This window comes from Triturus cristatus, chromosome 2_2 (assembly GCF_964204655.1).
Source record: "Triturus cristatus chromosome 2_2, aTriCri1.1, whole genome shotgun sequence".
Taxonomy (NCBI): domain Eukaryota; kingdom Metazoa; phylum Chordata; class Amphibia; order Caudata; family Salamandridae; genus Triturus; species Triturus cristatus.
The window spans coordinates 408,970,569-408,995,659 of NC_140582.1; the positions used below are offsets into that span (position 1 = coordinate 408,970,569).

A 25,091-nucleotide genomic window follows, 5' to 3' on the forward strand; every position below is an offset into this window, starting at 1 on the left:
AGTTAAAAACGTTTTTCAAGGTTGGGGTTAGTTGGGGTAGGAAGGCTTTGTAGAAGTCGGCTGTGAAGCCGTCTGGGCCTGGGGCCTTATTTTTCTTTAGCGCTTTGACTGCCAGTTCTATTTCTGTGGTGTTGATTTCTTGTCCTAGCCTTGCAGTGTCAGCTTGGTCTAGTTTTGGTTGTTTCAGCCTTTCTAGGAATTTTTTGCAGAGCTCCTTGTCGAGTGTCTTTTGGTTCCTGTAGAGGTCTTCATAAAAGTCTTTGAATGTCTTGAGTATCTCTTTGTGTGTTGTGCATGTTTTGTTGTGTTGATATGTAATTAATGAGATCGCTACCTGGTTACGCTTGTGTTTTAGGTATGATGCTAACAGTTTCCCTGCTCTGTTCGACTCGCAGAGGTTGAGTGCCTTGCATTTGTCGAATCACATGCCCGCTCTCTCGCTTATGATCTTGTTGTATGCGTACTTCTGTTGTGTTAGGGCGTAGAGTGTTGTGTTGTCTTGAGTGTTTATATGTTCGAGTTCTAGCTTTTTTATATCCTTCTCAAGCTGTGTCAGCTGCAGGTTCGCTTTCTTGTTTATTCTTGCCTTGATGCTAATTAGTTTCCCTCTGATGGTTGCCTTTAGTGCCTCCCATAAGGTGTTGGTGTTCACCTAACTATTATCATTATGGGTTATATAGTCACTTATGGCCTCCCCAATTTCCTTTTTGTTGCAAGGGTCTCTGACGGTGTTGTTCCTAAATCGCCTTCTTTTCGGGGGTGTTTCATTGTGTGTGCCGCTTAGTTTTAGACTAATGGCTGAATGATCAGAGACCAGTCTTGGTTCGATAGTAGACTCTTTGATCATGCGTGTGTGGCTCCCTGAGATTAGGATGTAATCTTTCCTCGTGTACGACTTGTGAGGGTTGGAGTAGAAGGTGTAGCCCCTTTCGGTTAGGTGTTGTAACCTCCATGCATCTTTAAGATTGAATTTAGGACATATATTTAGTAGTGCTGTGTGGGACTTGGTAGGTTGAAATTTGCACGTGGATTGCCTGTCTATTAGGGGGTCTAGTGGTAAATTGAAATCCCCTGCCACAATAATGATTTCATCTTGTGGCAGTTTATCTAGGGAGTCGGATACCCCTGTCCAGAATGAATGATCGTCTATGTTTGGGCCGTATAAGTTCACTATGTGCAGTTTTTCTTCTCTTCTGGATAGGGTCGTTACTAGCAGTCTGCCCTCTTTATCTTGCATGTGTTAGTCTATTGCTAGGCTCGACCCCCTGGATACCAGGGTCAACACCCCTCTCCTCTTTTTATCTACAGGCGAGCTTGCGCTCTGCGCTATCCATTTGGTTCTGATTAGTTTGGTGTCTTCCTCCTCTAGTTTCGTTTCTTGTAACAGGACTATATCGCTCTTGGTTTTTGTTAGGTAGTTAAGTATTTTCTTGCGTTTAATGGGGTGGTTAAGGCCCTTGACATTGAGTGATGTTATTTTAAGGTCTGTTGCTAGTGTGAGAGTTTTTCTACCGGCCATTTGTATTCCTAAGGCGTGGCCCTTCTATATGGTCTGATCTCCAGGGACCCCGGGTGTGCTCGTGTCTCTGGCCCCAATTTATCTTTCCTAGAGCTGCATGGGCTAGTACATTGGTCTTCATTTGAGTATGTGACGTTTGAAAAAGGAAAGAATGAAAAAAGAAAAGAGTGAGTACTTGAGAAGTACTGACTTTAACCCCCCCCCCCCTCTGTGTCACCCCCCCACCCTCCCCCTTCTACATTAGGATACGGAAGGTGCGACGGCAGGATCGCCTTTTCGCCTCCCGTAGCTTATTGTCTCGTCATTACTCGTTGTACTCCTTTTTGTTGTGGAATTGGTCGTGAGGTAGCAGATAGTGGTTCTTGAGGTAGATGAGGTTGAGGTAGATGTGATGTGCATAGTCTTTGTTTCATTATTTCGTCGCTTTTACTCTATAGTTTCCCACAGTGTCTCCTTCATTATTGTGTTCTGGAGACGGGCCTCTTTTTGCTGTGCTCTGTAGAGCTGAGTCCATGGGTAGTGACATTGGGCCCTCTAGGTATTTGTATAATTCTCGTGGATCCGTGAAGACGTGATTTTTTCCTTTGTCTATTATTTTAAATCTTGTAGGGGCAATGAACGAAAATTGTATGTTCCTGAGTTTCTGGCGAAGAGCGAGGAATCCTTTACTTGTGTCCACAGTGGGCTTTGAGTAGTCTTGGGTTAGGATGATTCTGTGGCCCTTTCAGTTGATCTGTTGGCTTTTAAAAGTTAAAAATGTCCTCCGTGTGTTGTGACCTCAGGGACTTGCATATGATGGGTCTTGCATAGTGGGAGGTCTGTACTTTGGCAGCCGGTACTCTGAATGCCTTATGAAATTCAAATTGACGGTTGAACTTTATGTTGGGGAGCTTTGGTATCAGGACCTCGAGGAATGCGGATCAAGAGCCTGCCGTATCCTCTGCTCCTTCTGGGACTCCGAGTATTCGAATGTTCCCCCTTCGGTTCTTATCTTCCATCTCTGCAGCTTGCTTTTGTAGGGCGCTCGTGATTTCAGCTATTGATCTTACTTCTTTAACCATGAACTGTCCAGCATCTTCTGTGTCGCTAATTCTCTGCTCCTCCGCTGTCAGTCTGATGTTCACAGAGTTAAGATCTACTCTAACCGCCGCAATCTCTAATTGGATTGTTTCCGTGGTGAGCTTTGTTGACTTCGCCAAGTCATGCACCTCTGCTAGTTTCTTAAGAATCGTTTCTAGCGTGCTATTTATGTCCGGCCTCTGTTTGATTGGTTAATCCGATGTCAGTGGCTCGCCTTTGCTTTTCTTCTGCTGCTGGTGCAGTCTGGTTTCCCTGTCAGCCATGTTTTTTTGTTTGTTGTCACCCATGTCTCTCTCTTGCGTCTTTATTTGTCCCTTGTCTCGTGTGCTTGTCCTGCGTGTTGCTTCCTCTATTCTCCTTGCTCGCTCTTTCATTTCCTGCTCAGGGTGTAGTACGTGCTAGCTCTCTTTGTGTGTTCTTCTTTTGGAATTGTTGGGTATCTTGTCACCAGGCTCTACTACTCTCCTTCTTCCCCTATCCACGTCGCTCTCTGATGTTTCTTCCTAAGGTACCCCCAAAGTCTTTTTGCATTGGTCGTTCTAGCCTGAGCACTGTGGCTCCTTTTTCTTCATATCTGTGGTAGCTCTTCCCGAGGAGTTAGGAGGGCCAGTGTGGTAATGTGCCAGGGATGGGGGTGCACTAGGCCGGCCTGGTTAGCCCCCTAATTCGCCCCTTATTCGTATTCCTCCCTTATAGGTAGCGGTGTTATTCCTTTGCATTTATTCTTTTTGTATGCGTTCTTATGCGCTGTTTACGGTCTTTATGGGTTTAGGAACTCTCCACTTTCCGCCACTTGTGCTCCTCTCCTTTTTTTTGTAGTTTTGGATCTCACGGCGCGCTGCTTTTTTCACCCCTTTTTTTTTTTCTTAACCCCTCTCTCGTCCACCTCTGTTAGACTTGCTTGGCTGCTTGGTTGCTTTCGTTTTGGCCGTCTCTCATCTGCCTCCACTATCCCCTCTCATTTGTTATCACTCAGCCCTTTGTTTTGCTTTTTTTTTTCCCCCTCTTCCGCCATTTAGTCTCTTCTTTTCCCCTCGTCCGTTTCACCCGATGCCTCCGATGTCTCCCCTTCCCCTCCTCTCTGTCGCGTGCGGCTCCGACAGCCTCCTGCTACTCAGGCGGTGAAGTGGTGACTCCAGAGGTAGGAGCAGGGGATATCGCTGTACGCGCGATCTTTTTGTGTGGTGGGGGGGGAGGCTCTCCGAGCAGCGCTGCTCTTTATTCCGGTGCTTCCCTCGCCCGCTTCCCCCGCTCACCTCTGGCCGCTGAGTGTCGGTCTTTGTTCCTTACTCCTTGCTCCTTCGTGGTTGTGTAACTAGGGGACCATTTTTAGTTTCGGTTTACTCCGTTGTTTCTTGTGGGCACGATCTTGGATGCCTCTGCCCTCCATCTGTGTTCTTAACTTTGCTTTTCTTAGCATTTCGGGGCGTTCATACCTCTCCACGATGGTATCACTCTATGGCGTGTGAGTTCCGACACCCCGTGCTGTCTCCCTTTTTATTGGCGGTTCGCTGTTCATCGGAGTAAACTCCCTTCGCTTGCTCCGTTACGGCGCATCGGCAGGATCAGGCAGCCATTAGCTCTGCCGTCCAAGCCACACCCCGATGATTTTATTTTTTGATAAATGTGCATCCCAACTAAGATTATCAGCAGAACGAACAAAGGTATTTACAGTTTCTCACATAAAGTAGTTTTGTCAGTGTACCATTGAAATCTTTTAGGTCTATTAGAAAAGATCACCGTTTTATTAACTGCTACATTAATAGTTAATATAGTTATGGAACAATAGGTAGTTAGGGCATTAATTCCCCATTGAAGTCCTACTGGAGTATATCATAGAACCAGGTCATCGGCATACATTAAACATGCAATGTGCTGATTACCAATTTTGGGTAAAAAAAGGATGGGTTGTTGAAATAAGAATTGCGAAGTCTGACATAACACCCTAAGAAGAAAGTAGATCGTACGCACCCCTGCCTCAAACCATTTTAAAAAGGATCTTTTGGGGAGAAGGCTCCACTAAAATGTGGATCGTCTGTTCATGTAACAGATGAATAATATATAAGAGACCTTGGTGAATTCATATCATTACATGCACATCCATCCGCAAATCTGGTGATTTGCTTGTTTTACCAAAACGTTCTGCTTTGGCAAACAATAATTCTTGTCTTTTTACTGTTGAGGAACTGCATTCCAAAAGCGTTGTCAAAGCTAAAAGGTTGAGCAATGACATTGAAAGGCAAGACCTTTTGGCTTCGCAAGTGATTGTTGACACTGGTGATGATTTACATTTTGGCATTGGTTCCCAAAAAGGAAAAATAAATAGATCATATTCCCTGTGCATAGGTATGCAGGTTATTTGTTATTGTTTGTCATTAAGATCATTGTCAGAAGGCTTAGATCCCCCTAATTGTTCACTTATAGCATCAAAAATAATTCCCTAAAAATAACAATGGTAACAACAATTTTCTGGACATTGAGTTGTTAATAATTTTGTTTGACATTTCATTTTAGCTTGTTGGCGCCCCTTATTGGTGAATACGACAAGCACATGGAGGATATGAGTAAGCAGCTGCAGTACTATCAGGTATAACCTTGAATGGAATAGCAATTTTTTGTTGAAACAATGTTTTACTGAAAATGATTGTTTAGTCAAGTAACAAAACTTGAACTCAGTGTGCACAATAACCAATCAATATTTTACAAACTTAAGTTTGTAAAATATTGATTGGTTATTTTTGTAAAATATTGATTGTTTATTGTGCACACCGAGTTCAAGTTTTCTTACTTGACTAAACAGTTGTATTTACGTCGCTTATGTGAGACAGCATACGTTTCAGTGTAGCACACTGTGAATACATTTGTTTGCGATCGATTAGGAAATACGAGAATTAGTAGTGCACTACACATTTCCTTTGAACTACTGAAAGTAATGTCATGCATTAAGATGTAAAGTTTAGCCAATGACAGAGGAACAAAACAGATTTAAAGTATTATTAGTCACTCTAGGACATATTTATGAGCCCCTTTGCATCGCTCTTCCACCATGCAACGTGGTACAAGAGCAACGCAAATGAAAAATAAGATTTATGAAGCCAGGCAAGGCCACCTTGCGTGGCTTCATAAATCTTGAGTAGTGTAACACAGTACAAATCGCTGTTTTGCAGTAATCTGTGCCAGAGAGGCATTTCCACGGGAGTTACGTGGGTGTTTTCACGCAACATCCATGGATTTAGATGCATTCCCAGATTTTCAAGAACAGTTAAACCTGGGAAACCGCCAAAGAGATATGTCTCCCCAGGAGAGGCATAACGAGGAGAAATTGCTTTAGTTCTCCTTGTTTGTTCCTCTTTCTATGTGTTCTGCATCCTGCAGCACACATAAAAAGAGGAAAAAGCCTCTCAGGATTTTGTTTATGCAGGAAGGTGCCCCTTTCTGCGGAAAAATAACCCTGCATGCAATGCAGGCACCCCTGCACCATGGTGCAAGGGTGCCTGCTTTGGTGCTAGGCAGCCCATTGTGCAACAGCGCAGGGGAAAGGACAGGATTCCTGCCTTAAATACAGTGTATTCCCGTGACGCTTTGCAGCAAGGTGACTTGCTGCACTTCGCCACTTTTCCATAAATATGGCCCTCTGTTTCCAAACCCCTTCTTCTGTGTAGTATGTCCACGTTCTGCTGATTCAAAGCAGAACGTATTCAATTTCAATACACTATCTGTGATAAATGCCAGTCACCCCTAAGTAGGGCATCCTAAAGCCCAGGAGGCAGGGTACATTATATCCAAGGTGTGGAAATATAAGTGCAAGCTTATATGACCCTATAATACTCTTTTACCATTAAAGTACACTATAAGTGATTGATGGTTCGTAGGATAACATGGGCTGGCACCCGGGCAAACATGAGCTCCATTATGAATCCACCTAAATATGTCATGTTAGGTAACAAACAATGTGCCTTCTCGCCACTTACACAAATCTCATGTCAAGGGCAATGTGGCATGCACCCAGGTGGCTACCTTAGAGGTTGCCCACCTGGTTGCCCTGGCTTCTGTGTGCTCTGGCTTGCAAGTCCATGTTTTCGGCGTTTGCTGCCACCAAGATAGAATTCTGACCTCCTGCCAAGCAGTGTGATCACTCCCAGAAGTCAGGAACAAAGAATTGGACTGAAAGGAGGTCATACCTCCCTCCTCCCAAGCAGGCTAGTGAAGTGGCACATCAAGGTGGTGAGCATCAAACGCTGCATCACCTCTGAAATGCACCAGGGCTGACTCCAAGAGGAGGAAACCCTTCCCCAAGCACATTTGCACCAGGACAGGTGGGAAATTAATTAATCAAGGAGGTGTACACCTCCAGAAGGCTAGCAACACCTCCACGGTGATGAGACTGGTTTGTACACACACTAAAGTTAGATTTGTTATCTTTAGGAGAGGCAGAATAGAGGGTACTGGGTAGAAAAAGTGACCTACATCCGATGTGTGGTCACCTCAGGTGCGGACCAGCTGTAGGGACTAGCAGCCCATTCTCTACTTTCTTCACACCTGTTAGACCTGTCAGCCCTTTGGGTGGTCCCTCCTCATCATTATTTATTTTGTCCCACTTTTGCCTCAAACCCTGTTAGTATTTTTTCCTTTTTGGGAACCACCAGACTTTTTAGTATTGATGCAGATTCAGGGAGCCATTTTATCTACCCCTGGAACTTCTGTCTGAGGGCCTGGAGCACAAAATGGTGGCCACCCATTGTCACCTGTGACATCACTGGAACCTACTAGAACCTTCTGCAACATTCTGGAACCCTGTGACAGTTGGAGGCGGTTTAGAATGTTGGGAAGCTAAGTCAGAGTTGACAGTTGGAGTTGGCAGTTGGCACCTGACTGGTGAAGAGAGAGGAGCACAGAACTGAAGGAGGAAGGAGTGAGGCAACAGGGGTGGAAACTTGTGCCTGGAGTGGGGTCCAGAAACCCACCCTTGATACTAGTCCCTGCTGACTGAGCCCAGCCTGGAGCCCTGTGTGGGAGAAAGCAAGAAACATCATCTTAAGGACCTGGACAGCCGGAACAGGCCTTAAAAGTAAAGAACAGCAAGTTCCTGACCTGGTTACTGGTAACTTCCTGAAGTCCGACGTCGAGAAGCCTGGAGACCTGGAGCCCGAGGTGGGGAAGCGGCGCTGACTGGAAAGCAGACGTCGTACCCGGAGCCGCCAGAGGTCGAGAGAGGGCGCCGACGGAGGTCGTGGAGACACCAGAGGTCGAGGAGGAAGTCACCTGAGGTCAAGTGTGCGGCGTCAACGGGGGAGTGAAGTCCGCCCTCCGGAGTCGCCGGAGACCGAGGTGAAGCGTGCCGGAGGTCGGGAGTGGAGATCGCACTCCGGAGTCGCCGGAACCTGAAGAGAATCGTGCCGGAGGTCGGGAGTGGAGGTCGCACTCCGGAGTCGCCGGAACCTGAGGAAAGGAGCACCGGAGGTCGGGAGTGGAGATCGCACTCCGGAGCCGCCGGAAGTCGACATCGAGCCAAGGCCGGCCGACGTCATCGAACCGGAGCTGCCCGAAGTCGACATCGAGCCAAGACTGCCCGACGTCATCGAACCGGAGGTCGACATCGAGCCGAGGCCGCCGACATCGAACCGGAACCGCCTCCCGGCGTCGACAAGAACTGTCATTGAGCCGAGGCCGCCGACATCGAACCAGAACCGCCTCACGGCGTCGACACGACTCCGGCGGCGTCGGAACTTCATAAAAAGGGCAGTAAGTGGAATAGAGGGCGCCTAAGGCCCTGTGAAGCCCTAAGAGACCATCCTAGAGGCTAGAGAGGTGCTGGAACCAGCTTGATAGTGCCAGGGGTGAGCTGAGACTAATACAGAGGGGTTGTGTAGTGTGGGAGAGCCAGATCTCTAGATCCCCCCTTGATCTACCTCAGTTTAGGCCTCAGCCTTGTCCAAGCCAGGTAGTACACCCCTCAGGTCATCCAAAACTCTACAAGCTGGGATTGAGCCAAATCATCCCATAGTACCTCAGGAATGTGAACTGATTTTCAAGTGTCACTGTTGGCTTTTATTATTTATTGAGAGCACTGTATTTATTGTATTCATCCTATTTATTGCCTCACAGTATTTATTGTTTCACAGTATTTATTGTCGCACAGTATTTATTGTCTTGCAGTATTTATTGCCTCATAATATCTAATTGCCTGTTATGTAATGCACTTATATTTATGCCTTGATTATTTATGATCTACCTTATTTATTGAATCGTTAAGATAGTATTTATTTGACGTACCCTTCCACAGGAAAAGCCTTGTGTACTGTGATTGTATTATTATTTATTTAATCAGCAACTAAGAGAAAAGAAGATAAAGAGATATATTTTCAGTATAATTTTTACGGTGTAGTGTCGTTTTTGGAACGGATGCACGCCTGGTTATTGTGTGGGTATGACGTATGCTTAGCACGGTGCCTGATCCCTGACCACTCGAGCCAAGCTACCACAGTGAATGTCTGGGAGAACACCACCACCCTTCCGGTGTGGGAGTGTTTTTCTAACATAATTGGTGTTCAGTGGTGGTATAGAGCTGTGCCTACGTATACTCGACAATAACTGTGGGTAGTCCATAGGCCTACACCGGGAGTTTTCTCCAAGCAGACTTCCTAATTGTGAGTTTTTGTTTTTTCCAAATTTACTCTGGTGGTGGGAGGAGGTATTATAAAAGGTGCCCCCCTGCATAGCTTCTGTAAAAACCTGTCTTCTGTTCTGAGTGGGCAAGATGGAGTTTGTACTGGAGAATTTAGAAACGTACACTGTGGCCCAACTCAGGGAGTTTTGTCAGCGGGAGGGGGTGTATTGTCCCCCAGGAGCAAAGAAGGGTGCACTCCAAACCAGCTTAAGGGCTTGGGGGGAGGCACGACGAGAAAGCAAGGCTGAGGAGGAGGACAGGGATAGAGAGCCCGACAGTGAGGGAGCTGGTTTGTACCAACCTGAGGTGAGGAACCTGTTAGTGGGGCCCAGGACACTTTCTAGGAAGGGCAGCAGTGCCTCTAGCGGTGGCTTGTCTGAAGTGGAGTTAACAGACCGGAGGGAGAAAAGACAGCTCACATGGGACTTAGCAAGGCTGAAGAAAGAGAAGGAGGAACAGAGGATGGCTCATGAGCTGAGGTTAAGGGAGATAGATCTCCAGATCCTACGAGCCGGGGCAGCGAAGAAAGAGAGTTCACCAGGGAACCCAAACCCTACCTGCCAAAGGACATAGTAGCTAGCTATGGGGCGGGTGACGATATCGCCAAGTGGCTAGCGGCCTATGAGGTCTCGTTAAGGGCCCAGAGAAGTACCGGGGAGGGGGATTGTACAAGTACATGCCTCCAGCTGGTAGGGATGCATTATTGGCCCTAGAGGAGGATGAGCAGACCCACTACCCCACCATGAAAGTGGCGCTCATAAGAAAGTTTGGACTAACACACGAAAAGTACAGACAGAAGTTCCGGGGTAGTCACAAACTGGGCACACAGAATTGGGTGGACTTCCTGGACTATGCAAAGAAGGCATTAGAGGGTTGGATTCAGGGCAGTGAGGTGAGGGACTACGAGGGGTTGTTTGATTTAGTACTGAAAGAACACCTGCTCGAAAAATGTTTCCCTGAACTGCGTCAACACCTGGTGGATAGCAAGCTGACCAATCCCCGGAAGCTTGCTGAGGAGGCGGACTTTTGGGCTAGTACCCGGGTGTCCACAAGGGGGACTGGAGGGGATACTCAAAAGGCCGGACAGGGCGCCCCCCAGAAGAAAGAGGGAGGGGAAAAGAAAAAGGAGTTCTCCAAAGGCCCCCAAAATAATTTCCAAGGTAAGGGAACAGGATTCACCCCTAGGGCTAACCCACCCAGAAACCCTAATCCTGGCCAGAGTCAGCAGCCAAGGGTTGTCCATTGCTTCGAGTGCGGTGGCGTTGGACACTATAAGGGAGATGCGAAGTGCCCAAAACGACCACCCCCTCCCATTGGAGGAAAGGCCCCCGGAGTAGCTAGTGCAGTGCTCGGGGAGGAGATGCCCTTGACTAAGGGAAGGGAGTGGGCGGGTGTCACTTTAGTGTCCCTGGGAGAACGGGAGATGGTTCCTAAGATCCAGGTGCCCGCAAATACCATAAAGTATGGGCAGTGGGTCACCATCAACGGCCAAAGAGGGGAGGCTCTGAGAGACACAGGAGCCAGTATGACTATGGTACGTAGCCAACTGGTGTCTCCAGAGCAGGTAATTCCCGATGTACTCCACCCAGCCGCGATGGCTGACGGCAGAACAGGCCACTATCCAGTGGCCGAGGTTCCCTTTGAATGGGAGGGGGTTGCAGGTTCACTTCGAGTTGCCGTAAGCCCTGCCGTGCCAGTTGATTGTCTGCTGGGGAATGACATGGAGCACAATGCTTGGAAGGAGGTGGAATACCGGACTCATACTGAGATGCTGGGTACACCTGACTGGGCCTGTGTTAGCACAGGGTCCGCGACTACCCGGAGAGGGAGTTCGCTCAGGCTGGAGCCTGGAACAAAGGCCCAGCCAGCTCCCGATCAAGGGAAGAACCGAGGACAGGAGGAGCCTGCCTCGGCGTCCACACCCCGTAGGACGGATAGGCCACCGGAGGTGGTGGACCAGGAGTCTGCGGTGGGGGATGTCACCAAACTGGAGGACCTACCCATCCCGGCCGAGTGGCACGTGGAGGGAGGCCCGACCGGGGAGGAATTCTGCCAGGGCCAGAGGGAGTGCCCTACCCTTGAGGGACTGAGGCGTCAGGCCAAAGCCCAGGCAGCAGGGAACGTTGAAGGGAACTACAGTGTTTACTGGGAGGATGGCCTCTTCTACAGTGAACCCAAGGCACCCCTACATGGATCGTCACGAGCCTTGGTAGTCCCTCAACGTTATCGAGCCTTCCTTCTGGAGTTGGCTCACGAGATCCCCTTGGCAGGACACCTGGGGCAAGACAAGACCTTTGCCCGTCTTGTCCCACACTTTTATTGGCCTCAAATGAAAGTGTCGTCCGATACCTACTGCCGGACATGTGTGTCTTGCCAAGCCAGTGGGAAAACAGGGGTGAAGCTGAAAGCTCCCCTGGAACCACTTCCTGTCGTTAGCACCCCCTTTGAAAGGGTGGGCATCGACATTGTGGGTCCGTTAGATCCGCCTACGTCAGCTGGTCACAGGTTTATCCTGGTTCTGGTGGATCATGCCACACGGTACCCAGAGGCAATACCTCTGAGGACCATAAAAGCACCTGTTGTGGCTAGGGCCCTGATGGGAATCTTTACCCGAGTGGGTTTTCCCAAGGAAGTTGTGTCCGACAGGGGGACCAACTTCATGTCAGCGTACATGCGGGCCATGTGGAAGGAGTGTGGAGTGACCTACCGGTTCACAACTCCTTACCACCCCCAGACCAATGGTCTGGTGGAGAGGTTTAACAAAACCTTGAAAGGCATGATCAGAAGTCTGCCTGAAAGCCTGCGGAGGAAATGGGACGTCCTCCTACCCTGTCTATTGTTTTCCTACAGGGAAGTGCCACAGAAGGGAGTGGGCTTCAGCCCCTTCGAGCTTCTGTATGGGCACCCTGTGCATGGACCTCTCAACCTGGTGAGAGACGGATGGGAAAGAACTCCCAGAAAGCTTCCCCAGGACGTGGTGAGCTACATGCTGGCCTTCCGGAGCCAAATGGCTAAGTTGTGGAAGCAAGCTTCTGACAACTTGGAAGCCAGCCAAGCAGTAATGAAGGCGTGGTATGACCACAATGCTCACCCGGTGGAATTGGAGACTGGCCAGAAGGTGTGGGTGATCGAACCAGGAGAGCTTAGCGCCCTCCAGGATCGCTGGTCAGGACCCTTTGAGGTATTGGAGAAGAAGGGTAAGGCTACCTACTTGGTGGATCTTAAGACCCCTCGCCAGCCCCTACGGGTGCTGCATGCCAACCGCCTCAAACCCCACCACGAGAGGCCCGAAGTCATATTGATGATGGTGACTGACGGAGCAGAGGATGTGGAAAGCGAGCCTCTCCCCGATTTATTTGCGTCTCAAGAGAAGGATGGGTCGGTGGAGGGAGTGATTCTCTCCCCATCTCTAACTCCTGAACAGCAGGAGGACTGCCGCCAGGTCCTGGGACAGTACTCTTCGTTGTTCTCCCTTGTTCCGGGTAGGACTCACCTGTGCGTCCATGACGTGGACACAGGAGACAGCCCACCTGTGAAGTCCAAGATCTACCGGATGTCAGACAAGGTGAAGGCCAGCATTCACAGTGAAGTCACTAAGATGCTGGAGCTAGGAGTGATCGAACCTTCTAGCAGCCCCTGGTCCAGTCCGGTGGTACTAGTACCAAAAGCTGCACCACCGGGTGCCCAACCGGAACTGAGGTTCTGTGTGGACTACCGGGGACTGAATTCAGTAACCAAAACTGATGCTCATCCGATCCCTAGGGCGGATGAATTGATTGACCGGCTGGGAGCTGCCCAATATCTAAGTACCTTTGACCTTACTTCTGGGTACTGGCAGATCTCTTTGACTGATGGAGCAAGGGAAAGGTCAGCCTTCTCCACGCCCAATGGCCACTACCAGTTCTGTGTGATGCCCTTTGGGCTCAAGAACGCACCTGCCACGTTTCAGCGCCTGGTAAACCAGATCCTCACCAGAATGGAGAGTTTCTCTGCTGCTTATCTGGATGACATAGCCGTCTTCAGTAACAGCTGGGAGGATCACTTGCGTCACCTGCAAGCTGTTCTCCAGGCCCTGAGGCAAGCTGGATTAACGATCAAGGCCAGTAAATGCCAGATAGGGCAGGGGTCGGTAGTGTACCTTGGACACTTGGTGGGTAGGGGAGCGGTGCAACCCCTCCAGGCGAAGATCGAGGCCATCATGGCCTGGGAACCCCCCAAGACTCAGACTGAGGTCCGAGCATTTTTGGGCCTCACCGGATACTACCGCCGCTTCGTGAAGGGTTATGGTACCATCGTGGCCCCCCTCACGGAGCTTACGTCCAAGAAGCAACCTCGACGGGTAGTCTGGACGGAGGCTTGTCAGCAGGCCTTTGTGAAGCTGAAGCAAGCCATGTGCGAGGCCCCAGTCCTACGGGCCCCAGACTTTTCCAAGAAGTTCATTGTCCAGACAGATGCATCGGAACATGGCATTAGGGCAGTGTTATCGCAACTCAATGAAGAGGGTCTGGATCAACCCGTGGTCTTCCTATCCCGGAGACTACTTCCCAGGGAACAGAAGTGGAGTGCAATAGAGCGAGACGCCTTTGCAGTGGTATGGGCTCTGAAGAAGTTGCGGCCATACCTGTTTGGCTCGCACTTCCTAGTTCAGACCGACCACAGACCCCTTCATTGGCTGATGCAGATGAAGGGGGAGAATCCCAAGTTGTTGAGGTGGACTATCTCCCTACAGGGAATGGACTTTCAGGTGGAACATCGGCCTGGAGTGGACCACGCCAATGCAGACGGTCTCTCAAGGTATTTCCGCCTTAGTGATGAGAACTCCCAAGGGGTTGGGTAGCTCTCCCCACTTTCAGCTGGGGGGGACGCGTGTTAGACCTGTCAGCCCTTTGGGTGGTCCCTCCTCATCATTATTTATTTTGTCCCACTTTTGCCTCAAACCCTGTTAGTATTTTTTCCTTTTTGGGAACCACCAGACTTTTTAGTATTGATGCAGATTCAGGGAGCCATTTTATCTACCCCTGGAACTTCTGTCTGAGGGCCTGGAGCACAAAATGGTGGCCACCCATTGTCACCTGTGACATCACTGGAACCTACTAGAACCTTCTGCAACATTCTGGAACCCTGTGACAGTTGGAGGCGGTTTAGAATGTTGGGAAGCTAAGTCAGAGTTGACAGTTGGAGTTGGCAGTTGGCACCTGACTGGTGAAGAGAGAGGAGCACAGAACTGAAGGAGGAAGGAGTGAGGCAACAGGGGTGGAAACTTGTGCCTGGAGTGGGGTCCAGAAACCCACCCTTGATACTAGTCCCTGCTGACTGAGCCCAGCCTGGAGCCCTGTGTGGGAGAAAGCAAGAAACACCATCTTAAGGACCTGGACAGCCGGAACAGGCCTTAAAAGTAAAGAACAGCAAGTTCCTGACCTGGTTACTGGTAACTTCCTGAAGTCTGACGTCGAGAAGCCTGGAGACCTGGAGCCCGAGGTGGGGAAGCGGCGCTGACTGGAAAGCAGACGTCGTACCCGGAGCCGCCAGAGGTCGAGAGAGGGCGCCGACGGAGGTCGTGGAGACACCAGAGGTCGAGGAGGAAGTCACCTGAGGTAGAGTGTGCGGCATCAACGGGGGAGTGAAGTCCGCCCTCCGGAGTCGCCGGAGACCGAGGTGAAGCGTGCCGGAGGTCGGGAGTGGAGATCGCACTCCGGAGTCGCCGGAACCTGAAGAGAATCGTGCCGGAGGTCGGGAGTGGAGGTCGCACTCCGGAGTCGCCGGAACCTGAGGAAAGGAGCACTGGAGGTCGGGAGTGGAGATCGCACTCCGGAGCCGCCGGAAGTCGACATCGAGCCAAGGCCGGCCGACGTCATCGAACCGGAGCCGCCCGAAGTCGACATCGAGCCAAGACTGCCCGACGTCATCGAACCGGAGGTCGACATCGAGCCGAGGCCGCCGACATCGAACCGGAACCGCCTCCCGGCGTCGACAAGAACTGTCATTGAGCCGAGGCCGCCGACATCGAACCGGAACCGCCTCACGGCGTCGACACGACTCCGGCGGCGTCGGAACTTCATAAAAAGGGCAGTAAGTGGAATAGAGGGCGCCTAAGGCCCTGTGAAGCCCTAAGAGACCATCCTAGAGGCTAGAGAGGTGCTGGAACCAGCTTGATAGTGCCACGGGTGAGCTGAGACTAATACAGAGGGGTTGTGTAGTGTGGGAGAGCCAGATCTCTAGATTCCCCCTTGATCTACCTCAGTTTAGGCCTCAGCCTTGTCCAAGCCAGGTAGTACACCCCTCAGGTCATCCAAAACTCTACAAGCTGGGATTGGGCCAAATCATCCCATAGTACCTCAGGAATGTGAACTGATTTTCAAGTGTCACTGTTGGCTTTTATTATTTATTGAGAGCACTGTATTTATTGTATTCATCCTATTTATTGCCTCACAGTATTTATTGTTTCACAGTATTTATTGTCGCACAGTATTTATTGTCTTGCAGTATTTATTGCCTCATAATATCTAATTGCCTGTTATGTAATGCACTTATATTTATCCCTTGATTATTTATGATCTACCTTATTTATTGAATCGTTAAGATAGTATTTATTTGACGTACCCTTCCACAGGAAAAGCCTTGTGTACTGTGATTGTATTATTATTTATTTAATCAGCAACTAAGAGAAAAGAAGATAAAGAGATATATTTTCAGTATAATTTTTACGGTGTAGTGTCGTTTTTGGAACGGATGCACGCCTGGTTATTGTGTGGGTATGACGTATGCTTAGCACGGTGCCTGATCCCTGACCACTCGAGCCAAGCTACCACAGTGAATGTCTGGGAGAACACCACCACCCTTCCGGTGTGGGAGTGTTTTTCTAACAACACCCATAACTCCCCTAAATCTAGGACTCAAGGGACACCTCTGACACCAGACCTCAGTTCTGAACAATAAGCATCAAAGAGGACAGAAGAAGAGACCTTTGTAAGCGTCAATAGGACAGGCACAGAGCACAAGAGGGATACCTTTAAAATGAGGAAGCGCTTCTGAAACTGCCTGATCGAGACTTGTCCTTGGCTGTATCTCGGTTTTCCCAGACTGAGAGACCCCTGCGGAAGCCTGAAGCACCCTCACACTCCCCTGGACTAGTGGCACTAGTCTCCTGCAAACTGCAGGTAAAACAATGCTCCGGATCCGAAGAATATCTTGCCATTGGGTCCTCTGAGGGATCTCCCAAATTCAGATGCTCGAGGGCATTGCGGGAACTGTAGTCCTGCCTTCCACTATTTTACAGGCAGCTACCGCGTTCCTTGGGACCACCGGAAGGCAAAGTTTCTTTCTGCTCAACTTACCACTGCCAAGACTTGTTGGTCACCAGCAACCGACCCCTTTACTTGGTGCTGTACCTAGGGGGAACTCCATCCGATCTTCGACCGATGTCAGCAACCACCTGTTGTTGTGTTTTGCATCTTTCACCCCGTAGCACCGTTTCAGTGGTAAAAGTAGATCTCCCACAGCTCCCGTTCAGCACCAGGGACAGCCAGGACAACCCTGCACCTGGGCTCCACGCGTCTGGTAAAATTGAACTGTCTGTTTCGGCTTGGTCGTGGCACCTGCTTCACCTTTACCCTGCAAGGGTACCACACAACTCGACCTGCAAGTGACTGATTGTCACTAGTGGTTTTTAGGTCGAGCCTAGCGCAGCGCGCATGCGCTGCTCTAGGAGATGCCCTTTTGGAATTAGTCTGCACTTTTCTAACACTCGTGCGTGTGGCGCCATCCACCTTGCGGGAGCGAGCAGCTAATTAGTGTTGCCACGCGCACTTGTTTACATTTGCCTGTCTCGTGTTTGCTTTCACTTTCTTGCCTGTCTCGCTTTCGCTTTCACTTGTACTTGTTAAAACTGTGACATCGCCTTGATTTTGTTTTTCTAATCAAAAATCTCTTCCAAAGTTTAAAACTTCGCTAAACTAGACATCTTCAGACAATGTTTGTGGGCCGTACGATTCTAATTTTTGTGATAGAAAACGCCTAAAGCTTTTCCAGTCAATCAGTATGCTGCTGGTGCGTACATGGGAAATGCAGAGCTGTCGGCATGAACTGGTGTAACACAATGAAGTGGCATCAGGCGGTGTGAAGCAGGCAGCACCGGTAGTTACAGCGTGTGCTTCCAAGAGACTTTCACACGCACAGCTGCTTTTCTGAATAACGTTTCCAGCACACTATGCTTAATTACAGAGTAAAACGCAAAAAATATTTATTCTTCCATGCGTGAGGGTTATGAACAGACCTCATTTAATATCAGGCGAGGATCTAAAACTAAAAGACTGGCTTTTCCAGGAAGGTCCCTGGAAAACAGGCAGTTTATTTATTCATTTAGAAGTGCCATGAGGGATGTCAGTTCACAAAAATGATAGAAGTAGTAAAAGTTAGATCGTGTACAGTTTTACCCCGATTACATCATAGTTAACCCCTTTCCTTCCCTTATCTCCTCAACAGCCTCCTTTGCTGCATGGCTATACACTTACACAGGGTAATATGCAGCACGGCTAAACACTTATGAGGTCCCAAAAGCGAGACCTATTGGCGATGCCAATGCTTGTTCTCCTTGTCCTGTCATATGTCCCGTGCAGGCCCATTGTCATTTTCCCTATGTTAGCATGAGCATGTTGCAGACTTTCCTTTGCTTTGCACATGTTACTCTACAAACATATTTTGCTTTGTGCCTTTGTGTAAAAACTGCTGCCATAGACATCTCAACCTTCTCTCTTGCTGTATGTCTGATGTCACTTGAAACCCCTTGGCGGTGGAACAACCCTGCTATTGACATCTACTGTTATGTAATTCTGTATGTTTTAAGAGAATGTGAACATCCCTGCAGATGAAATTGTAATATTTAGCACTGTTACACGTGTTGAAAATTAAAGTTTTTTGCTCTTATAGGAACAGATGAGAGAGATGAGGCTTAAAGTGGAAAAAATCACAAGGGAAAATGAAAGGTAAGTTTGGTGTGTTTAGGTTTACAGTGTCTCATAACCGTTTCAAATGTTTCTAGGAAAAGGTTGGATTTTATTTCACTGCAAAACATAACACCTGAAAGAAACTCTTCTCTGGGTCATTTTTAAAATGCTAAATAATCCGATTACTTTTAATAGCAAATTGTTTATAAAGCTTGGATACTTATGCATTTCTTTATAAAATGTGCAGTATTTATTCAAGTACATATAACCTTTTAAAAGGAAATAGAGGACAACTCATTTTGAAATGGTATGTGGAATTTTTTAATGAACATTTAATGTACTCAACAATTTGGTCACTTACTACTTTATCTTATTTCTGTTTTTCTATATTCCTCAGTTACATAGCATTTACATGTGCCCTCAGCAGGTATTTGATGGAATTTATAGTTATTTGTAAATGTCCAGTAGGACAATGGAATGTGATTTAAGAGTACTCCAACAAGTCTTCCTCCACAAGATTTTGGAGTTTTATTCAAGTGCAATTGATATGTGTTAGCACTTTTCTCTAGTAGGTTCCTTTATTTTGCTGCAGTTGGTTTTTAACCCCTTCACTGCTAGGCCTCCGCTCCCCATGTGCTGAGCCTTTTTTTGGCTATTTGGGGTACTTCGCTCTTCGGCCCCTGAAAATGTTTGTCCACATAATGTATGCACGCCAAATTTGCATTCTTTTCTTCCACCATCCTGTGGATTCTCCTAGAGGGGACCGAGAAATGAACCAAAATACAGCAGAATTTTCGGTTTTTGGGGGAAATTGCTGCAGAAGAAAGCATCTAGTTTTTTCCCTGCAAATGGTATCAACAAGAGGTTTGTGGTGCTAAAATCACCATCTTTCTAGCTTTCAGGAACAGGCAGAAGTTTGTCAGAAAACCAACATTTTCTACACAGTTTTGGCATTTTAGTGGGACTATTTTTCCTATTTTTTGTGCTTTCAACCTCCTTCCAGTTAGTGGTAATAATAGGTTGAAACCACTAATAGATCCCGGAAAGATAGACCTTTCTGAAAAGTAGAAAAAAATCTGAATTCAGCAAAAGGTCATTTGTGTAGATCCTTCAAGGTTTTCCTATAGAAAGTAACTGTTGAAATGATAAAATATTGAATTTGAGTTGAAAAAACAGCCATTTGTCCCTACATTTTCAACTGTAACATATTGTAATTATGGCAGATTTTTTAAAGCAATTTACTGTTACGTCTGCTGGACTCTTATGGTTGCGGGGATATAGGGCTTCTAGGTTCACCAAGAACCCGAGGTACCCAGAGCCAAGAACTGAGCTGCACCTTGCAAAGGTTTTTCATTGTGTACCGGGTATACAGCAATTATGGTAATATATAAAGAGTGAAAAATAGGTATTAAGTAAACATATGTATTTCTGAAATGGTAACGAGTTTAGAAGCAGTGATTATTTGCACATCTCTGAATTTGTGGGTACCCTTACTAGCATGTGAATTAGTAGGCATTTTTCAAAATGGCTTAATTTTTACACACTGTCTTACATTTGGAAAGTAGAAATCCATAGAAAGACAACTGTTACCATACACTTGTTCTGCTATTCTGTGCTCCCCTATGTCTCCTGATAAAAACGGTACCTCACTTGTGTGGGTCGGCCTAGTGCCTGCTACAGGAAATGGGTCAAAACACAACGTGAACACATAAGCCGGTACCTTGGAAGCCTGTAAATTTGTGTAAACTAGACACCCAGGGAAATCCGGGATGGGGTGACTTGTGTGGTTCTGTTACCCAGAATCCCTTGCAAGCCTCAAACTTTATCAAAACAAAAAACACATTTTCCTCACATTTCTGTTTTGGAAAGTTCAGGAATCTGCAGGGAGCCACAAACTTCCACGCACCCAGCATTCCCCAGAGTCTCCCGATAAAAATGGTACCTCCCTTATGTGGATTGGCCTGGTGCCCGTGACGGGAAACGGACCAAAACGCAACGTGGGCACATCACTTTTTTCCAGAGAAAGCTGACCCTTTTGTGCCAATGTGCCTAGCTGTGTATTTCGGACCCTAGCTCAGCTGGACCTAGGGAAACCTAGCAAACCTGTACATTTTTGAAAACTAGACACCCGGGGAAATCAAGGATGGGGTGACTTGTGTGGCTCTCACCAAGTTCTGTCACACAGAATCCCTTGCAAAAAAAATTATACCTCACTTGTGTGAGTGGGCCAAGGGCCTGCGACTGGGAAGGGCCAAAAACATAGAGATTGAGGGTATAGCACAGTGAGCCGTAAGTGCTATTCTTATTTTTTATACATATATGCGTTTTTAGGCTAACTATGCATTGGACACACACACAAATGAGGTATAACTTTTATCGGGAGACCAAGAGGAAGGCCTGAGTGGTAGGACATTTGTGCCGGAGTGGTGATCCCACACAGAAATGTAAGGAAAATGTGTTTTTCTAGCTACATTTGAGGTTTGCGGGGGCTTCGTTGGGGGGATCCATGCAAGCCATACCCCCCTGGACTCCCCCAGGTGTCTAGTTTTCAGTAGTGTCTGGGTTAGGTAGGTTTCCCTAGATGGCCACCAAGCCTGGAACCAAAAACACTGGTGCCCCCCTTGCAAAACCAGGTCGTTTTGGGACAGGTCATTTTTATGTCTCCACAATACGTTTTGTGCCCTTTCCTGCCACGGGTTCTTGGCCCGACTACACAAGTGAAGTACCATTTTTATTGGGAGACCTGGGGGAACGCTGGGTGGTAGCTGATCCCACAACTTTCCCACACAGAAATGTGAGAAATATGTGATTTTTGTAGCTACACTTAAGGTTTGCAGGGATTCTGGATAGGAAAACATTGGGGCATCCACGCAACCCATACCTCCCTGGACTCCTCCGGTTGTCTAGTGTTCAGAAATGTCTGGGTTAGGTTGGTTTACCTAGATGTCTGCCGAGCCCGGGCCTGAAAATGCAGGTGACCCCCTTTCAAAACCAGGTTGTTTTGTGATAATTTTGATGTCTCCACAATACATTTTGTGCCCTTCCCTGCCACGGGTACTTGGCCCACCCACACGAGTGAGGTACCATTTTTATCGGGAGACTTGAGGAAATGCTGGGTGGTAGGAAATTTGTTGTTTCTTTCTGAATCTGGAAAATTATGGCACAGTAATGTAAAGAAACTGTGACTTTAGTCATATTTTGAGGTTTGCAGGACATTGTAGTTAAAATAACTTGTTGGGATCCACGAGAGAGACACCACCATGTACTCCCCTGGGTGTTTAGTTTACGAAAATATCTAGGGTTGGTAGAGTTTCCCAAGAGGGAATGTACACCTTGGCAGAAAATGACAAAAAAGACCATTATTACTGCACAACCACCATTTCCTCAAGCACACACACATACTGGTTGGATTTGGCACAAGAGTGAGTGATGGTTCAATATATAACATTTTATTAACAATCAAATGCACTGTTAATAATTGAAAGGATAAAAACTGAAGCCGCATCAAGGCCCCAACTGCTTTATAGGCCATTCACACACCTTTCATATGTGATACACACAAGACCATTCACACCGCCAGCTGCGTAACCAACACATTATAACATTCACAAAAAGAGACAATGTACACCCTACAGGAGAAAGACAGAAAAGACAAATATTACTGCACAACCATCTATTCCTCAAGTACACACATATGCTGGTTGGATTTGGCACAAGGGTGAGTTACGGTTCAATATATAACATTTTATTAACCAGAGATTTCACAAAGATGAAATGCATTATTAATAATTGAAAGGAAAGTGAGCTGTAAATACACGGCAAGGCACCAAACTTATTACAGGCCATTCATACACCTTTCATATGTGTGACACACACCAAACCATTCACACTGCCAGCTGCCCGCCCATCACATTACAACACTCACATCAACAGACAGCGCCATTAAAGGGCCCATCAATTTCATATGCCCACATGCCTGCCACAGCAACCACACCGGCTGACTGATTGTGTTGGCTGGTGTTTGGCTACCAGTGTGTGTAGTGACCAGCAGCAAGTCACTACTCACACACCGCCAGCCAAGCGCCAATCCACACTCACTGCCAGCCAAGCGCCAGTCCAGCACACTGCCAGCCAAGTGCCATTCCACACACACCGCCAGCCAAGTGCCAGTCCAACCACACCGCCAGCCAAACACCAGTCCACACACATCGCCAGCCAAGCGCCGTTCCACACAAACCGCTAGCCAAGTGCCAGTCCACCCACACCGCCAGCCAAGCACCAGTCCACACTCACTGCTAGCCAAGCGCCAGTCCAGCACACTGCCAGCCAAGCACCATTTCACACACACCAACAGCCAAGTGCCAGTCCACCCACACCGCCAGCCAAGCACCAGTCCACACACACCTCCAGCCATGCGCCAGTCCAAACACACCGACAGCCAAGCGCCAGTCCAAACACACCGACAGCCAAGCGCCAGTCCCAACACACTGCCAGCCAAGCGCCAGTCCCAACACACTGCCAGCCAAGCGCCAGTCCACGCACACCGCCAGCCAAGCGCCAGTCCACACACACCGCCAGCCAAGCGCCAGTCCACACACACCGCCAGCCAAGCGCCAGTCCACAGACACCACCAGCCAAGCGCCAGTCGAGACACACCGCCAGCCAAATGCCAACCCACGCACACCACCAGCCAAGCACCATTCCACACACACCACCAACCAAGCACCAGTTCACACACACCACCAGCCAAGCAGTAGTCCAAGCACACCATCACATTTTATTTTATTTTTACACAAAAAAGAAAACACAAACAAATTGTAAGTAGATACAAAACTGCAAACACAAAAGCTGAAACTAAATACATCACACTAATGCCAACCTTGAAACTGAACAAAAAATATAAAACAATTCAGACCTGGAAGTTCACTTTAACACTCATGGATGCTCCCAAAAATTATTTTGTGTGTGGTACATTCTAAAACAAGCAATCACACACGGCTTTAGAAGGACATTTGGGGCAGTACACACTAGTCTCCTTCCGCGTACCTCTTCTCCAACAGACTCTTCATCTCCTACTGGGAAAGTCTTGTGTGAGAGGAATGTGATCAGCAAAGTAGTGATCTTTCAATCTAGCCACATCCTCCACCACTCCAACTCTAGGAACACTTGCCTGTTCAACTACAACAAGGCTGCCTATCACAGACTACTTAGATTGAACAAAAATCATCCTTGAACACAACAAAAGCATTAAAAGTTGCTAAATGGAAAGATGGATAGCCAACTTCTTATACCAAATGTAAGCCTTACGAAGAGCAGTGAAAGGTTCCAACTCTGATCTACTCTATCAGTACCATCCATGTGCCTATTATAGTCTAAAATGCACAGACGTTTGCCCACTTTAGCAACCTGACCCCAAACAGTCACAGGTGAAGTACTTTCATCATGGATTGTGGTCAGCATGTAGACATTCCTCCTGTTTGTAAACTTCACTGCTAGAAGTTCCTCACTACGCAACGCACTGCACTGTCCCTACTCAAGCTTTTGACAACCAAGTTCTTTTGGGAAACCTTTACGGTTAGGGCGGATAGTGCCGCAAGCAACAGTGTCCACTTTGACCAATTCCTTGAACAACTGCACACCAGTTATATACAATTAAATGATGACCTTTGTTAAAAATTCCTCTACCAACTTCCCACACAATTTTCTCACTCACTCCGAAAGTGGACAATCAGGGTGGTCAATCCTGGAATCCCTACCGGTGTACGCCCTGAAATTAGAGACATAACCAGTCCTACTGTCACACAGAATATACATCTTAATTCCATAGCATGCCCTCTTGCTAGGAATGTTCTACCTAAAAACCAAGCTGCCCTTGAACAAGACCAAAGACGCATCCACAGATATTTCTTTCCCTGGAGCATAGATCTCAGAAAATCGATCTACAAAGTGATCAAGGACAGGGCTGAATCTTAAAAAGACTGTCACAATCAGGTGATCTCGTGGCAACGCTAAACCATTATCGACAAAACGCAGCATCCGAAGCAGAAGCAAATACCGATCACGACTCATGATTGCCGGCAATATAGCTGTTGCCATCAAAGGACTAGTAGACTAATATGAAGACATAAATGGCTTCCTTATCAAGCTCATCAAAAAAGTTAAACCCAAGAACCTCTTCAACTCTTCCAGATTTGTGGGATTACACCGGGTAGCTCTCAAGTGGGGCCTAAGTCTGGCACTGTTGTGCCTCAAATACTGTTCAGCATACAAATTAGTCTGCTCAACAATCCCCAAAAATACATCGTCCATAAAAACTGAAAAAAATGTATAGGCAAAATGTTTTCAGTATCCACTCTACGCCCTGGGACACCAGTAAAGTCAGGCAACACTGGCTGCACCATGTCTAGGGCCACCCAGAGGTCAGGCCTTCCAATGGGAAGCCTTGCAGCCCCAGGCTACAGTCCAGATGCCTCTTGCTGCACTATCGTCACATCATTGTCCTCCTCTAAAACAAGCACTTCATCTACACTGAGAGTAGCTTCATCATCTGATGATTCCTCTCGGACAGAACATTCACTGCTAGAATCTTCCACTCCCTACTCTGCCTCAGATGCAGAGCCAGTCTCATAATCATGGTCAGAGGGAGACTCAAAAAGCATACCAACAACCTGCTCAGCAGTCATCCTGCTGCTAGCCATAATCCTTACTAAGAAAGAAGACTTTAGAAACAAGTCAACTACCAACACTGTGCAAAATAAGTAATGATCAAAGTGTAGCTTTCTCACAAAGATCTATATACTCAAAAACTATTAAGACTCACTTGCCAGAGACAGCTAAACTCACCAGCACCTACTCTGCAGAGATACAGCAAAAACAAATGATA

General features: G+C 47.6%; 1 protein-coding gene across 2 annotated transcripts in view; it reads left to right on the forward strand.

Annotated features, from left to right (window-relative positions):
- Positions 1–25,091, forward strand: part of SCLT1 (sodium channel and clathrin linker 1) — a 589,184-nt gene that overhangs the window by 49,876 nt on the left and 514,217 nt on the right. For both annotated transcript variants that reach the window (XM_085641492.1, XM_085641491.1), the window contains exons 3-4: positions 5,114–5,186; positions 18,192–18,247. In XM_085641492.1, coding sequence (XP_085497618.1) covers positions 5,114–5,186; positions 18,192–18,247 — 129 coding nt within the window. The remainder of the gene's footprint in view (positions 1–5,113; positions 5,187–18,191; positions 18,248–25,091) is intronic.